General features: G+C 41.8%; 2 protein-coding genes across 2 annotated transcripts in view; both read left to right on the top strand.

The window, feature by feature from the left end:
- The first annotated feature begins 218 nt into the window (after positions 1-218).
- Positions 219-11,457, top strand: LOC134077809 (NACHT, LRR and PYD domains-containing protein 12-like). The gene is made up of 7 exons (XM_062533454.1): positions 219-924; positions 1,146-2,946; positions 3,450-3,620; positions 4,914-5,066; positions 5,210-5,380; positions 9,186-9,359; positions 11,442-11,457. Exons 1-7 carry the CDS (start codon positions 438-440, stop codon positions 11,455-11,457), a joined length of 2,973 nt encoding a protein of 990 aa, XP_062389438.1. The 5' UTR covers positions 219-437.
- A 4,163-nt stretch (positions 11,458-15,620) lies between these two features.
- Positions 15,621-18,507, top strand: part of LOC134077799 (stonustoxin subunit beta-like) — a 4,402-nt gene continuing 1,515 nt past the window's right edge. The window contains exons 1-3 of the mRNA XM_062533443.1: positions 15,621-15,684; positions 15,840-15,849; positions 16,403-16,576. Coding sequence (XP_062389427.1) covers positions 15,621-15,684; positions 15,840-15,849; positions 16,403-16,576 — 248 coding nt within the window. The remainder of the gene's footprint in view (positions 15,685-15,839; positions 15,850-16,402; positions 16,577-18,507) is intronic.

The raw sequence follows: 18,507 nt of genomic DNA, 5'->3' as shown, positions 1-18,507 counted from the left end.
GCAAGTCATGAAGACATTGTTGATGAATAATTCTGTTGACAAAATGAACACTGTGGTGTGTGTGTGTGTGTGTGTGTGTGTGTGTGTGTGTGTGTGTATGTGTGCACAAATGAAGCACAAATCCTTTTTTATGCACAGGCACTTGCATACTATTGGCTTGATGATGATAATGTGTTTTTCTGTGCAATGACTGCTGTCCCTGTGGATTTAGGGACATCCTGACCCAGGATCAGCCCAGGTGTGGAGTGTGTGAGCAGCTACTGAGGGACCCAGTCACCACCAGCTGTGGACACAGTTTCTGCAGGCAGTGCATCAGCAGCTACTGGAGCCAGTCTGGTATATCAGGAGACTACAGCTGCCCCCAGTGCAGAAGGAGACCCAGGACACAACCCATTACAAACCTTGACACAACTCAACCACTGTACCCACCTACAGCCATGGCACAACCTCACTTATACCCACCTACAGCCATGGCACAACCTCACCTATACCCACCTACAGCCATGGCACAACCTCACCTATACCCACCTACACCCATGGCACAACCTCACTTATACCCACCTACAGCCATGGCACAACCTCACCTATACCCACCTACAGCCATGACTCAACCTCACCTATACCAGCCTGCAGCCATGGCACAGCCTTTGTCATACCAACACAGTGAAATGGCACTTCATCTGAACCCATCTGAAAACATGGCACAAGTTCCTCCATTCCCACACACAGACATGGGGCAGCGTCCTCAGTACTCAAACTCAGCCATGGACCAGCATCATTATCCACACATCCAGCACCCGCTTTATCCACACATCCACACGGCACAGATCTCTCCACAGCCTCCCTTAGATGAGCACACAGTCATGAGAGGCAGCACCCATCTACAAACTGAGCATGATCCAGTCAAAAGGGCCAAACTAACAGGTGAGGCTTGAAGATATGTGTCCAAGAGCAGGATTTGTGTATAGATAAAAGACCATTTATTAGAAGAAAAAAAAACGCCAAAATGTTATACACTCTTAACTGTTAAGATAACACCATTTTATCTAATGCAAGTACTAAAGAAAAATGTGTTCTAGAAATACTGACCAATTAGTTGAATAATGCTCATCTCTTGGTTTGTTTGTTCGTGTATTGCCCAACAGATGACCATGTCCTGACCAGAGTACTGATGACCCATAAAGCCAGCATGAAGAGGAGGTTTGAGAACATATGTGAAGGCATCATAAGGTCAGGGACTCAAACACTCCTGAACAAGATCTACACAGAGCTCTACATCACAGAGGGAGAGAATGAAGGGGTGAATAATGAGCATGAAGTTTGGCAGGTAGAGTCAGCATCCAGGCCACAAACTACAGAAGACACAGCAATCAACTGTAATGACATCTTCAAGCCCTTGCCTGGACAGGAGAGACACATCAGAACTGTCATGACCAAGGGGATCGCTGGCATTGGAAAAACAGTCTCAGTCCAGAAGTTCATCCTTGACTGGGCAGAGGAGAGAGCTAACCAGGATGTAGATTTCATGTTTGTGCTTCCATTCCGTGAGCTGAATTTGGTTAAGCATGATCAGTACAGTCTTCACAGGCTCCTGCTTGACTTCCACCCTGAGCTTAGAGAGCTACAGGATGCTGAATACAAAGACTGCCACATTGTGTTCATCTTTGATGGTCTGGATGAGAGTAGACTTCCACTGAATTTACAAGGGAACCAGACATTGTCTGATGTAACACAAACATCATCAGTTGATGTGCTGATGACGAGCCTCATTCAGGGAACTCTGCTTCCCTCTGCTCTCATCTGGATAACCTCCCGACCAGCAGCAACCAGTCAGATCCCTTCTCAGTGCATCAGTCTGGTGACAGAAGTACGAGGGTTTAATGACCCACAGAAGGAAGAGTACTTCAGGAAGAGGATCAGTGACCAGAATCAAGCCAACAGAATCGTCTCACACATTACAGCAACCAGGAGTCTCCACATCATGTGCCACATGCCAGTCTTCTGTTGGATCTCAGCCACTGTCCTTCAGCAGATACTGGAACAGGATGATGGGAAGGAAGCCCCCAAAACACTGACTGAAATGTTCATACACTTCCTGCTTATCCAGACCACTAGAAAGAACCAGAAGTATCAAGAGGAAAATGAGACAGATAGACAGAGGCTCCTGGATTCACACAAGGGTGTCATATTGAAACTGGCAGAGCTGGCTTTCAAGCATCTGGAGAACGGCAATCTCATGTTCTATGAGGAAGACCTGAGAAAGTGTGGCATTGATGTCAGTGAAGCCTCAGTGTACTCTGGCATGTGCACTGAGATCTTCAGGGAGGAATGTGTGTTTCATCACAAGAAGGTCTACTGCTTTGTCCATCTGAGCATCCAGGAGTTTCTTGCTGCACTTCATTTGTTTGCCTCCTACTTAAGTAAGAACATGAAGGTCCTGAAACTATTTCTTAGCAGAAAGTCAAAGTCTTTGCTAGATTTGCCTCTAGATGAGTTGCTGAAGAAAGCAGTGAACAAAGCTTTGGAAAGCAAGAATGGACACCTTGATTTGTTTGTGCGCTTTCTTCATGGCATTTCTCTGGTGTCAAATCAGAGACTTTTGCTTGGCCTCCTGACACACACACACAGCAGCCCAGAGAGTGTGAAGAAAACAATAAAGAACCTGAAGGTGATGCAGAGACCAAATATCTCCCCTGAGAGGTGCATCAATCTGTTCCACTGCCTGGTGGAAATGCATGACTCTTCTGTTCATGATGAAATCCAGGCTTTCCTGAAGGCAGAGAAAGGTGCCGTGAAACAGCTCACACTGGCTCACTGCTCAGCCTTGGCTCATGTGCTTCTGATGTCTGATGAGGTGCTGGATGAGTTTGACCTGAACAAATACAAAACCTCTCCAGAAGGTCGCAGGAGACTGGTTCCAGCCGTGAGATGCTGCAGAAAGGCCCTGTGAGTTATGTTCTACATTAACAAATTAAAGTGAAACTATGCAGGTTTAGCTATTTCATTGCCGGTTTCACTTTTACTTTTCGTTTTCGCTCATTTTATGCTTGCAGATTTCTCTGCTGAGCTTCCCCTGTAGCTTTAGCGTGTATGTTTTACAAGACTCCTCAATCGGTCAGTCTGCCTCTTCATGAGCATGATCGCGAGGCTGGAGACTTTGTTTGTCAGTGCAAACTTACATGCATGTTTTTTCCGCTCAGAGGCGCAGCGCTAGGGGGAAGCGAGACAGCCGTCATTCAACCCAAAATGTCAAATAACTATTCCAATGACTCCAAATCTGATTACTTAAGGCAAATTAAGCTTAAAAAAGCTTCTTTGAGAACAGTCTTCCATTTGTTTCTACAACACTTACATCAGACAAGAGAAATGTGTGACACCAGAGATGGACTAACACTACACAGTGTTGTTTTAACTGTATTAGGACTTGACATATTGCCTTTCTATTGTAGACTTGCTGGGTGTAAATTAACAGAGAAGTCCTGTGAGATTGTGGCCTCAGCACTGCAGTCTGCAAACTGCCCCTTAGGAGAGCTGGACCTGAGTCAGAATGACCTGCAGAAGTCAGGAGAAAAACTGGCCTCTGCTCTTCTGAGTCCAAACTGCGAACTGGAGACACTGAGGTCAGTCATACTGTAGACCTGTGAGCAGTACTCATCCAGAAAACACTGGCAAGAGCAACTGTACTGTAGATAGATTGATAGACTGATTTATTGATTGTTTGTTTGATATATTGATTTGTGTTTGATTCATGTATGTTTCACTTTTACTAGTGCTGTGAGGTGATTATTTCATTCTGTTTTATTCTTTACTTGATTCTACTCTATTTAGTCAAATATGGTTTAAGCTGTGGACCGACCTGTGATTCTGAAATAAAGATTTCATTGAAATTTGATTGTAGACATGCTGTTGTGAACTAGGGATGTTAACCGGTGACTGTTTGACCGATGGTTGACCGTATCCACGTTAGCCGATCAAAGTTGTCGCTAGTCGGTTTAAAAAAAAAAAAAACGATCTCTAAATTAGGCTATTATATTATAGACAGTGGACTAAACGCTACTACAGCTAGCCATCTCATTCCAAGGTTTTTTTTGCGTGAAGTTAACAAATTATCCCTCACACTCAATTTGTAATAACTCGCCTGCTTGTAGGCTACTTAATAAACCAACAAAAACATTCGCACGCATGCCTTGGCCGGTGCGTCTTTTGCAATCTGGAGGTGCCCGTTTTATCCATTGGTTTTTATCGTGTTGCAGCAACTTTCCGCGTAAGATGGGCTTAGATTTGGAAACACATTACATCTACATTTCAGGAAGGGTCAGCAATGGTAACAGATAAGGTAATGATGATCATCTTTCTTTATTATTGTTAGTAGGCCTACTTCTTCAAACTATAGCGGCGTCTCGGAGCTGTCATTTTCTTAAGTGAGCCGCGGCAATTTCAGTTTCAAATGAGCTTCTAACGCTAGACAAACGCCTTTATTTGCAACGCGATCACCTTGTACCCAAACCATTTCGAAACGAAGGAGCCATTTGTCCTCCACTTATTTACAAGCTCCTTGGTTTGCGGGACTCATGTTTCGCGCTCTAGGGGATTTAAAAAACAGTGACGTGAGTGAAAGTGCGGCGCCGCCGCCGGGGCTGTGTGTGTGAGCGGGGGACAGAGAGATGCGACAGAGTTGCAAAACTGCGTGGCTGTTATTTCAAATAGCGCAGAATATTTTAAACGAATCGGTTAACCGGTTTCAACCGGCTAATGAGGCTCGGTGGTCGGTCAAGAAAATTAGTAGTTTTCGCCATCCCTATTGTGAACCATAGACTGTGTTAAGACAGTACCAGCATCTGTGTTGTACTCTTTAATTGATATATCCTCTTTGAATTGTACTATTCTCTGTTACATGGTGTATGTGTTTACAGACTTGTTGGCTGTAAACTAAAAGGGGGATTTTTGGCCTTGGCTCACCAGGGGGCAAACCCCCACCTAAGAGAGCTGGACATGAGTGACAGTGAGCTTCAGGACTGTGGAGGAGAACTGCTGCATCAACCACTGAATGAAGACTGTAAAGTGAGGTCTGTCATTTTAGCACAGTACTGAGGCTGTTGCTTTCTGTTGGATCTAAAATTGGTTCATATCCCTATAACTGGTGTTTCATATCAATAAATGTAAGGGGTACAGAGGACATGTGGCTCAGTGTTTTTCTCTTTCATTGCAGACTTACCAGGTGTAAACTCAAGCACAGCTCATATGAAGCCGTGGTCTCAGTCCTGCAGTCATATCATTCTCAACTGAGTGAGGTGGACATGAGTGGCTGTGATCTGCAAGCATCAGAAGAGAAGCTGCTCACTTGTCTTAGAAACTCCAACTGCCACCTGGAGAAATTGAGGTCAGTAAAACTCGGGAAAGAGTTCACAGAGGTTTTATCTACACATTCAGAAAACATTTGCTCTGATTGTTGTGCCTGTGTTGATGAGATGGAGTTGATCCCAGAGCAGTTCAATGCTTCTTGATAGTGTGTCCATATAGAGAACTACATCCACACAGGAATGATAGCCTCTGATTTGGGTTCATACGTTTTTAAAAAACCTGGAAAAGATATGGACTTTGAAAATGCCAATTTCCAGGCCTGGAAAGGTTTTGAAAAACAAAAAACACCCCAAATGTTTTGGAAAAGTCATGGAAATTTGCTTCATCCAATTCAACTCAGAAACATATCTCATTTGGGCAGGTCATGTCTCACTTGCGTCACAACCGATTGGCAAATGTTTACGTTTTGAGAGCATTCCTTCTAGGTAGCCATCCCGTTGTCTCACGCGTCATATCCTTATTAATGTAGCACTAGTTGATGTGAGATTTTGAAAAGTCCTGAAAAAGTCATGGAAATTCTCTGGTGGAAATGTCTATGAATCCTGTTTGTAGTCCTTGTCTGATCTCCCTAAAGCAGCGTTTCTCAAACTGTCGGGCGCGCCCCACTACTCGAGCGCAGAGACATGCCAGGAGGAGCGCGAGCTGACGTGAAAAAACGAAGATTTTTTTTTAATCTCTAGCCTATGCCCTTCTTTATTGATAATTAAGAGCATGCACCTCCATCTCACAAAACACACACAATTATTATCTAGTATCATTGACCAGATTAAAATGTTAGTCTGTCCTGGAACCAGGAGCAAAAGTCAGTGAGATGCATTTAGTCTCATCTGATCAATCAGGAAGAAAACAATTGTAGCGCAGTGATTATTTGCTTTAAGTTAACCCCTAGGAACATGAATCGCCCCTGCTGCCTACAGTACACATGACACTACAAGACAACAACAGCAAGTTATTTACATGGCCTGTAAAGCAGGGGTTTTCAAAGTGGGTGCCGTGACGCATGCTCAGGGATGCCGTGTAATGGTCCAGGCCTTGTTAATTTAACAACTTTGTTAACATTAAGTTTGTTTGTTTTTTGTTCAGTATTGACAGCAGGTACACGCAATGGATACGTTTTTAAAGAGAGTGCATCCACCTCCACATGAACAGACCTCGGAATGTGCCGCACCAGAACAAAGACACTGAATGCTGAACCCTGCTAATTTAACTGGAAAGCTATACCGGACGCGTAACTGAAGTGTTCCGTTCCGTTCTGGCCCCGATGAATGGATACAACGGAACATTGTTGATGAGCACAACCCGTTGTCTTTCAAACCGTGTCTGTGCCTATAGGCCAACGCTCCCTCAAAACCCCGCCCCAGAGCCCTCTGCCCCGCCCGCGTTGATTCAAAACACATCTCTGCGTTGTGATTGGTTTAGTTGCCATCTGCCAGATTCAGGGCAGTGTTTTCAAAATGTTCAATGGTCCGAGGCCAGACCCAAATGCAGGCAAAACATTTTGCCGTCCAGCAGTTGGCGCTGGTTTTCCAGGCTAGACTATGAGTGCTTTCCATCACCATTTGCTAATTAGACTCGTTTTCTCCGGTGATAGTGTTGCGCAGGCCCTCCTCGGCCGGTTAATTCGAGAGGTACCAAACACAAGTAATAATCCTAGCTACAGACCGGTCAGAGGCTACAGTGCTGACCTGGGTCGCTATGCTCACCTGGAAATAAACATCTTACCAAAGCTGCAGAGGGTTCAGGGTGTGCTAAGGTTCTAGATGCCTAATCCCAGACTACTAATAAAATCAGCAATCCATCACAGTATAATACAATGGTCAGTTCTCCTAATAGCATGCCACCTCCACTTGATTAGCCTGTACGGCCACGAGAACTAATCCTAGCCGATCCTTGTGGCTCACCGTAACCCAAAGGATATCTAATTGCCGCAAGAAAGCCATGCGGGTCAGAGTTTAACATTTTATTGGACAGGTACAAGTTATTCATCCAACACATTACAGAAGTACATCTAAATGCATAGTGTGAAAGTTACTTCAAAAGGTTAAAGGAATTACTTAGGCTATCGTGCAAAACAGTCAGAGAATGAAAATACAGCCCACCAGCTCAGAGGATTGAAGACTAACACACCTACGGTGTGGGAGCATCTGGGTGCAGAATAACTCCAAGAATTATGGGTAGATTTCCCTTTTATAGGTTACCCAGTTTGCTACAGGTTAAGGACATTTGATAGTAGTCACATGTTTGGAGGTCGACAGGTTAAGGGTTATTCCTTTAGGGATCACATGGGGGATGCTATGGGTGAGACTGAGTTCATTGTTTCCTTCAGTGCTAATCAAATACAACATCACAACGTACACTGCATTTACATTGTCTGTGGGACAGAGACCATTGTGTTCCTCAGTGGGTATCAGTGAAGATAAATACATTGTATTTACATTTCTTACTTCCAAGTTAGTTTCTCATGTGAAAAGGTAAAAGGTGACTCAAAGTTGCTGTAGTAGTGACATTTTAGTAGCTAATCCAGAGTCCACATAGCCTGGCTAACGCCTCCCACTTCTCAAATGAGACGTGGTCTGGCAACCAGACGTTCATTTTCTCGTATTTGAAAAAATGCCCAGATCCGTTCATTGGGCGCCACGGATGTCTATCAAATGCGCATAGCTCACCCAACTCGTTCGTATGCAACGCTAAGGGCTGCCGTAAATCCTTTGGCGTCGAATGTAGACGCAAGAGGGCAACGGAAACTTCTCGGATGTTCTGTGATTGGTTCGCCAACATCAGGCGAACATTTGGGCGTTAGTTTCCAGACTGGCTTAGCAGCGGGATTGAAATCACCGCGCAAGGCAGTATGGGAAAACCCAGGCTAGAGTCCACATATATAATTTGAAAATAATGTCATCAGCCTGAGAATTGGGATCCTTACAAGTGGAAGCTAATTCAACGCTTCAGTTATGCACCTGATGTAGCTCCCCTGTACGCTCATGGTTTGTAAAGCAGGCAACAATTCTGTTACCCTGAACATCTCATCACCGGTAGTATGGTTGTCCAGTTCTTTGCCAAATAAGATTCTCTGAAATCTCATCATCCACGTATCTCACGTTAGCGATCAGCTGGCAAGGCCAACTGGCCAGTGAAGTTTCCCCATTTCTTATGCAGCATCTGGCCCTAGCATCACTTCAACCATTTGCAGGCTAGAATGATGTTAAAGTGTGTGGCTTTTTAGATTTAGCAAGCAAATCTGAAAAATGAGCCACACGCACGATAGAAAGCATTGACGGGGCAGCTGACTGACAGGTCAGGTCAACGGCTTCATAACGAAAGCCAAGCAGAAAAATCCTGCCATGGTAGCGACGCATTGAGTGTTGCATCGGAAAGCTCTAACTGTAAGAAATGATGCCCCCCACCTTGTTTTGAATCAAGTCGTAAAAACAGTTCATTATAGCCTGCGTTAAGTCACGTCCCCTTCAAGCACAATTACCATCCTCTGCAATGAAATGGGTATCCAACATATCACAAGGTTAAAGAAATGCATGAAGCACAAATATGACACAAAGGAGGTTGAGAGTAAAACGTTAAAAATAGGGTTGCCATGGATGTAGAGGGATATGTTCAGGGGTGCTTGAACCAGAAATGTTTGGAAACCACAGCAGAGTGTGTAATGTAGTGTTTCTCCAGTCCATGTCCCTGCTGTGTACATAATGTGAGTGCTACACACATCTGTGTCTGTGTCCATCCTCATGAGATACAGTGACCTCATGGTGCTGAAGGATGGCCTGAAAATGTCCAGTGTTCAAAGACTGACCTTCCACTCTCCTTTGAAACAGGCTCAATCTGTGCCACCTCTCTAAAGCAAGCTGTGAAATGATGGCATCAGTGCTGCAAAGTGCATCTTCCCAACTGAGAGAACTGGACATGAGTAACAATGACCTGCAGGATGAAGGAGTGGAGCTGCTCTGTGCAGGACTAAGAGATCCACAATGCAAGCTGGACACACTGAGGTCAGTAATTAGGAATGTTATGTAATATAGTATTTTACCCACCACATAGTAAGAAACACCAGTGTGCCAGTGCATAACATCAAATTGTATATCTGTGAATATTGTTACAGTTTTTGCTCGTTGCTTGAACACTTTAGACCCATGCTTAGACTAAAGTATCACAACTTGAAGTTTTGTTGCAATATCTCAAACACATGTACCTACAGTATACCTTAATCAAAAGTGCTGCTTTGCACTCTAGTTTCAATTCTGCAACACACTTACTCCTTTAAGCAACACACTTGGTCCTGCATACTACTCTCTATGTCATACATAGACACTTTGTTCAAAAATAAAATCTCAGAGTACCATTTGTTACTGTTTTTTCCAATCGTTTACACACAATTTTGAAAACAGGTCTCTTTTTGTCAAAACATATCACACAATTAGCCAAACACCACACCCAATCAGCAGAACATAACAGATTGTTAGCAAAATGGAATATTTCTGTCAAAACAATAAACACATTGATAAAACCTTATACTGTTCTCATATCACTAACACATTATTTGAATGATTCTACACTGTGTCCATCTTATACACACTAACACAATAAATTCAAAACACATCTGTAAAAACCCTCTTCCAATATATGGATCTCATTCAGACATATTGTTGAAGAGAATTAGGATAATTTAGAAATATTTTGATGAACCCTCATCAAGCAATGCACAAAACTGATGCTGCAGGCAATATTTCTTTCTTTCACTGTACCATATGTTCAGTTACAGTGACAAGTCAATCAACAGAAAATGGCAAAATTATAGTTCTTGCTACTGTAAAGTGTAGAAAAATAAAAATCTGTACACAAACAAAAAGTACTGTACACTTACAGTCACTGAAGAAAAACTAAAGCAACAATACAAACAAGTAACAACAAAACATAATACTCTAATCATCTCTCTGTCTAGCTGGATCAGGCCATAAGAGTTCACCACATCACAGGCTATGGGTGCCTCTCATTTGGGCTTTTATACGTCCTCCCTCGCTCCTCTGGCCTCGATCCTCACTGATCGATATAAAGAATGATGGGGCGAAAACAATGGGATAGTCTATCCAGTGTTAGTTATAGATCAGTGGGAAGGCCCTTGAGGATCGAGCATAACACACCTGAGTGCTGCGTTTTCAATTTTGCACATGTGTGCTTACACACCTGGGGTGTCCTACGAAGCTCGATTAGTGGCTTAGCGAGGTATGTTGCGCTCAAAACCAGGCTATGCTGTCATACGAAAGTGGATTTGTTTTAGCGTCGCTGTATCACCATGGTATCTTATGCTCGCAACCAAACCTGGTCGGGAGCGGGTTATGTGCTTAGTTATAGCTCAAATCGTGAAATATCACCGCCCTCTGACCAATTCTAACCAATCCATTATCTTGAAAAACGAAGTTATCTAACGTGTGCTAATCTGTCAAACTTCTAACAGGTTCAGCCCCGCCTCTGCAAACATTTTGAATCTCGAAGGCGCTTTTAACTATGTTGTGCGTGCAAATATGTCACTACTATGGACATGCATGCCATACAATATCTGATGACCATCGACTTTTTGATGTTATAGGTTAGACACTAAAAAAGACCACCCTAGATTTCGCTACCGCTCATAAATGCGGAAGTAATCGTTTTTAAACCTAGGCTGTCTTGTGCGTCTCCACGTTTCCCGATTGGTCAAAATCACCCCAACCACGAGAACGCGCACAGATCTGAGCTGAAAGCCTAGTTTGACACATTTATCACATACCTGCTGTCGTAGGATCACTTAACTTAATACCCGAGTTGAGGCTTTGTGCAGCCTCGATATGTCTAGATAACCTAGATTTGTCTAACTTGCTTCGTAGGACACCCCACTGGTGGATGTGATTATTCAATTTGTTCATTAGTGTGGTCATTGGCAAGCAAGGGCTTTATAATGAGAAGGAAGTACCTAACAATCTTTATCTGTGTCTAAGGTGTGAAAATGTGTTTTACGTTTTGACATTCACTGTGTGTAATGTTTTGCAAAAAGTGTGAAGCTGAATTTGTGCTTACTGTTGTACCACTCTGTGCAGGCGTTTTGCTTCTTAAGTGTTAAGTATTGTTAACTGTCTGTTAATCTTAATTTTAGTGTGTAAACGATTGGAAAAAACTGTAAACACATATATCCAAAATACAAAACACATCGGGTAATTGCAACCTCTCAAATACACACCTGAACGCACTTACTTGTTCACCAACTGATCACCAATCAGCCATCTACAAAAAGCCCTCAGTATTGCCATTGGAAATGGTGATGTGAATGGTATATTTCCCAGTGTTTGTCATGTTTACGTATGTTTAGAGTTTTGGCACAATGAGCGAAGTTTTGCAACAGGTATTCAAGCAAATATGTTTAATAAAAAGTAGACTAGTGTGTTCCTCCCGATCTGAGAATGCATATGATGCAAGTGTGTTTCATTTTGTCACCAGAGTTATATTTTGACAAGGGATTGTTAGGTTTTGATAGCAGAGTTTAGGTACTGATAGTAGAGTTTCAATTTGACATTGAGTGAAGTTTTGCTAAATGTGTTCAAGCAACGGGCAAAAACTGTAATGATCTGCACTTGTCATGTTAAATGGTGACATTTAGGGATTGTCAGTTAAACTGATTAAATATGCAAATTGCTTGTAAACTTTCAGTGCCCTTTTTGTATTTGGGTGGTTGACATGACATGGCCTTTTTTTGGTCCAGAGTGTCAAACTGAAGTAAAGAAATGTCTAATCTGCAAATAAATGTGGTTATATTGTTCAGAAAAACCTGCTTTATATGAACATATGGACCATTCATGCCAGTCATATTCCTATTTCTCAAAATGTTCAGCCAAACCAGGAAAAGCTCATATGGCGTGACTGTCCCGAGCCCATTTCATAAAGTTTGATTTTGAATAAAAAAAAATCTAATTAATATATTTTCCCATTACTTAAATACAATGAATACTAAAGATTTCTACTTGTAAGTCTGTAGTGTTTAAAGTCCAGGCATAATATTTTTGAACAAGCCATAAACAAAAACATTTTGTCCCAAAAATCAATATCATATGGTGTGACCCTAAATTATGTTTTTTAAATGTGCAATTGTGTGGAGACCTTTAGGGATAGGGGGTCCTTCCTCATTCAGGAAGTATAATAACTTCTCAGAAGGACATTGAAAGTTTACGTGTTGAGTTATCTCTCATATTTCTTTCAATAAATCAAGTATTTCCAGCACTCCTATCTCAGTTCCACTTTTCGCTGTCTTTTGGTGTGACCCATTTTTCAGGAAAATTTCAAAAGTAAATAGTTTTTTGGTCAAAATTACCTTTACATCTATGTTACCATGTTAAAGTGAGCATATGATTTTGGTCCTAGCATGTAGCCTCAAGACTCATTGTTCTGCTAAGTGCATGAAACCTCATATGGAGTGACCCCATATCATATGGTGTGATGGGGTTTTGCTGTCACACCATATGATTTATTTGTCACACTATATGATATAATCTGTATTTTCCTACATAAATAATGTTTTTTTTCAAACATATGTTTAATTAATAGTTTAGTGTTATACATATTTTAACATATTTAACATTTTGTTAACATTTATTATTCAATATGTGGCACCTATTACCCAAGTGCTATACAATATCTGGTGGAATTCTGTTTTACAAAGTTCTGAGTTTTTAACAGTGATCCTTTATGTGATATATTTGTCTTAAACTGTGATTTATTGTTTGTGAAATGCATATATTCACATTTTTGCGTTAACAGATTGTTATTTGGTGTAATTTATCATATGGTGTGACACCATATCATTTGGTGTGACATCAAGAAATTATGGAAATAAAAAGGCTTTGGGAGTCTAAATCATACAAATCTGAATGGAACAGATAGGAAATAGGGTCAGCAAACATTGTATGCATTTTATTTCTTTTGTATCAAGATATGTCCAAATTAATATAAAGTTTATTGAAAGATTGGGGACAAATGCCTTACTTTGTGTATTGATGAATACATATACTGTAAAATATAATACATTTCCACAAGGAAATGCTAGATCTTGATGAAGTAAAGATAGAAGATTATGATACACTGACTCACATAAAAAATATATACCCCATCATAGTTTTACACACAATAACTTTCATGTCATACCATATGACAATTTTAGTCACCAACACAAGACATTAGTGAATAAATATGAATTCCAAAACAAATTCTTAAAGATCATACATATTTTGGGAATGGGAGAGTCAGTACAACAGAACTAAGTGATTCCCATCCATAATATCTGATTTTTTTTTCAAAAACTTTTTTTCGGCCTAAAACGTCAACCACCCACTTACATTTTTTTTCAATCGCTAACAAGCGTTTGTCCATTCATTTCACACATTTTCAAAACTCTAAACACAAACTCTCACCTACAAAAAACAATTGGCCGAATGGATAATTTTCCTCTCAAAAGCACATTCCATGTTGTTACACCACATTTTGTTACATATACACTAACTCGTCATTTCTCTGCACACACTAACTTTACCAAAACACAGGAAATCTGACTCAAAATGAAGTTATTTTGTCAAAGAATGAAGCTTGTTTTCACTTCACAAGATACTGTACATGCAGTCAATCAGAGTACACTAGGTTTCAAAATACTGGCTACTGTTGACATTATAAAAACTGCATAGACTTTTATGTTTCAGTTTTACAGGTATTTGCATGCAAAACATACAATCCAGTAGCCTAGAAATGGAGACGCCCCTAGCGGCAGCAAATGTAATTTGGCTGGCGGGGCAGTCTAGGCACGATCCATTGAGCCAGGAAGCTGAGAACCCCCAGCACCAGCGGCCCAATCACAGGGCTTAACATAATGGTGACTGACATGCGACCAGAAGTTGCGACGGTAACTCATCCTGTTATTTGAAAACAAGAAGATGATTCGTTTAGCGTTATCCTATTGCGTGGAGAGGGAAGGTTACGCATCCTGCTACTTGAAAACAAGAAGATGATTCGTTTAGCGTTATCCTATTGCGGGGAGGGAATTTGAAAGACAACTGTTTATCCCACCCCTCCGATTGAGCCCTGTCTACGGTGAGTGTCCAGATCCTACACCTTGATGTGGGTCTGGCTCGTCAGGCTAGCAATCCAGCATTTTTACACTAAATTTCTTGGTTGGGAACTGTATGTCTAGATGTAATGTTCACATTCAAATCTTGTTTTAATTTTTAATTTTTTTTTTACTGTTCACTAGGCCTACATGAGGTGCAGTATACTGTAAATACTGTTTACAGTAGACTATGATAGAACAGAAAGTTTTACAGCATTGAAAAGTTTTACAGCATTGCAGTGAACAAAATATCCATGAAACACAAGAGCATTCTGAACAAAAAACAACAGCAAAAAGCCCAGATAAAAAGGGGGTTAACAAAAAAAGCACAATATTACTGTGTCTAATCTCTGCACCTGCTCCTCTCAGTGCTCTTGCACCTCTCACTGCATCTCTCACTGGGCCTGGTCTTCTCCCTGGGCCCCTTACTCTTACTTTTCCTCGTCCCGACATTACAGTATTTGTCTTTTTCTGTTTTTCTTTTTACTGTGTAAGTGTCAATGTAATAGAGAGAAATAATCCCTGCCACTGAGTCTAAGATAGACTGGAATCAGCTGTGGTTAGCCCAATTTACCCAACACAAATCATCTCTGTGTCAATTATTCGATTGTTTGTTTTTTTATCAGCTGAGATATATTGCTTTTGAATTGATAACATTGCAGAAGCAGAGGTTTTTATACTGTATCTAAGATTTGGAATATTGTTTTAACTATTGTGGGATGTTGTGTGTTAACATTCGAAAACAATACAAAAACAATCCATTATTTTGTTGGGAGGTATAGTTTGTCTGTTAAGAAAATGTAAGCATTGTGAAAATGTATTCACTGACTGCATACTGTGTGAAAACAACATGAAATGTGTGAATGGAATGGCCACAAAAGACCGATGCTGTGCTAACTGTGTTTAGAGTTTGTGTCAACTGAATGGACAAACGCTTGTTAGCGATTGAAAAAAACTGTAATACAAAATAAAGGAACCTTGACCTTGATGCAAACATTTCAGAATAGTGGAAAAGAGAATGCAAAAGTCAGTTACATTTAGTCTCATCTGATCAATCCGGAAGAGACAAATTATTTCCCTTAAGTTGAGTTAACCTGAATCATGGGGAACATGAATCACCCCTGCTGCCCACATGACACTACAAGACCGGTGTTCAAAGACTGACCTTCCACTCTCCTTTGAAACAGGCTCAATCTGTGCCACCTCTCTAAAGCAAGCTGTGAAATGATGGCATCCGTGCTGCAAAGTGCACCTTCCCATCTGAGAGAACTGGACATGAGTGGCAATGACCTGCAGGATGAAGGAGTGGAGCTGTTCTGTGCAGGACTAAGAGATCCACAATGCAAGCTGGACACACTGAGGTCAGTAATTAGGAATGTTACTGTATGTAATATTGTATTTTACCCACCGCATGGTAAGAAACACCAGTGTGCCTGTGTGTGATGTCAAATTGGACATCTGTGAATGTTTAAGAGAAAGTAGCTGTGTGCACATCCCACCTTGCATGTGCAGGACAAATGGAGAGTAACTTAAGAAAGGATTGTAATGTCAGCAACACTGATAAATTGCTCCCGTTTAATGAAGAAAATGCAACGTTTCAACCCTACTGGGTCTTCATCAGGCAAATGGTCTGATTGCCTGATGAAGACCCAGTAGGGTCGAAGCGTTGCATTTTTTTTCATTAAACGGGAGCAATTTATCAGTGTTGCGGACATTACATTCCTTTCTTAAGAAACACCAGTGTGCCTATGTGTGATGTCAAATTATACATCTGTGAATATTGTTAATGATTTGCACTTGTCATTGGTGACATTTAGGGAGTGTCAGTTAACCTCACCGAATAAGCAAATTACTTGTATACCTTTTCCTGCATTTGCCCTCATTATGATTAAGAAAGAGCATCTCTTGTTTCAGACTTTCTGGTTGTCTCATCACACATGAGGGCTGTTCTCTCTTGTCCTCTGCCCTCAAATCAAACCCCTCCTACCTGAAACAGCTGGATCTGAACTACAATCACCCAGGAGACTCAGGTGTCAGAGAGCTCACAGACATACTGAATGATCCCAGCTGTAAACTAGAGACGTTGAGGTGAGATGTATACATCTTAGATGACTTTCTAGTGGAGCTGTTCATCCATTTGTGTCCTGTGTTGGAGAGCTTTTTGTGTGGAGACTGGATATTCTGTCACGTTTTCCAGATGATTCCCTTCTCAGAGTTTGCTATCAGAGGGAAAATAAAGTAGACCTGGTAAACTAGTCGGATATCTTGCTTTCGACTAACCCTTGATGGGTGTAGATTAGTAGGTGTCCAAGGACCAATGATCAAGCATATGATTTCTATTGCTAGGGATATGTTTGTGCTCATGAGTAGAAATGAAGGCTGAATAGTGCGTATCTGCCCAACTTAGCCTGAGACCGGTGGGAAAAGCATCTGTGATGGAGAGTGAGCTGGATGGGGAGGACTGTGTAATGATATGAGATGTAATGATTAAATGTAGGCAAGAGTGAGCATCTTCTCTGTTGACCAGATTGGTGGCAGTATAATAGGAGACTGAGATTGTAGAATCGCCATGGCTGCAGCGAGGTAAGGGGATGCATTGCTACCGTTAGAATAGAAGTGGAAAGACTGTAAGAAAATATGTGATGGTAAGTATGTTCTAATCTAGACACTGGAATAAATTGACAGAAAAGTAATTTAGAAGAGTGGAGGAGAGGCTCAATTAAGCGTAATTCAGTCAGTGTTACTGATTGGTCAATATGCTCTGTTTGATATGAACCTTTAGGCTACTATGATCCATGGCTTGTAGATAAGATAGATAGATAGATAGATAGATACTTTATTGATCCCCAAGGGGAAATTCAAGGTCCCAGTAGCTTAAGACACCACACACAACATACATTACAATGTAAACAGGAAAATACAAAGATAACCTCACTATGCCACATTTCCTCACTACATCTCAACGGCCAAATGGAAAATATGAGTGTGACTGTGAGGCTGAAAGTGATCCTGGAACAGAATCTGTTGCTATGATAAATGCGGGCCTCCTGCATGACTTAAGGTGGAAACTCTGCATTCCAGATCATGAGCAGGTTGTGAGTTATCAGAGCAGCGCAGGGGTCTGGCATATCCTGCGTCTGCATTCTGTGCATGCGGTGCTGGCTAAGTGTGTGACTATTACATCCACGCGGCAGGTGGAGGTGTAGCGTGCCTCCAGATTTGTGCAAGCGGGGTGGACATTTGAGCAATGGCCCAGATTGTGTTGTGCTTGCTGCTGGGCTCAGTGAAATATAGCTATGATTTACGGAGCACCGTGATCAAGTTCCAACTGTATGTATTGGTGGCCATTCATGTGTTGCATGAGCCGTGAGAAAGATGGGATGGCACTCAGTGGAGCTTTTGCAGCTTTTCTCAGATCTCAGCAGAGCTACAGGGGTCTCAGCTGAGCTGTTGCTGCATGGGTCTCAGTAGAGCTGTTGCTGCATGGGTCTCAGCAGAGCTGTTGCTGCATGGGTCTCAGCAGAGCTGTTGCTGCATGGGTCCAGTATACATGATAGGCAGATAAGGCAGGAATAGGCATGAAATGATGAGTAGGTAGATGCCATGAAATACGTGAGTAGGCAGATGGAATGGAATGTTGTTCCATGGCATTGCTGGGTGCCCAAGCTGATGGTGCGGGGAAGTCCAGCGTGGCTCTGGGCATGGAATGGGTAGAGGGTAGAGGGGCAAAGGGAGGGAGCAGTTGCCCCCAAACAACTGGAAGGGGGCAGTCTGGGAGGAAGTCCTGGCGTAAACGGCAGTAAGGAGGCTTTTATTCCCTACCAACAGAAGTGGGGTGAGTGATGGCTGTCAATCAACCCCATGGGCTCCTCCTAAACTTTGTTTAGAAACATAATTAAATGCTGAGATGGAGCTGGGGAACAACATTCTAACATGAAGTGGAGATCCTTGCAGTATATCATGTGTTGAGAAGAACATGGAAATTTACTCTTGATATTGAATATGATATTCTCGATATT

This window comes from Sardina pilchardus, chromosome 1 (assembly GCF_963854185.1).
Source record: "Sardina pilchardus chromosome 1, fSarPil1.1, whole genome shotgun sequence".
Taxonomy (NCBI): Eukaryota; Metazoa; Chordata; class Actinopteri; order Clupeiformes; family Clupeidae; genus Sardina; species Sardina pilchardus.
This window is presented reverse-complemented; position numbering and strand designations above follow the sequence as displayed.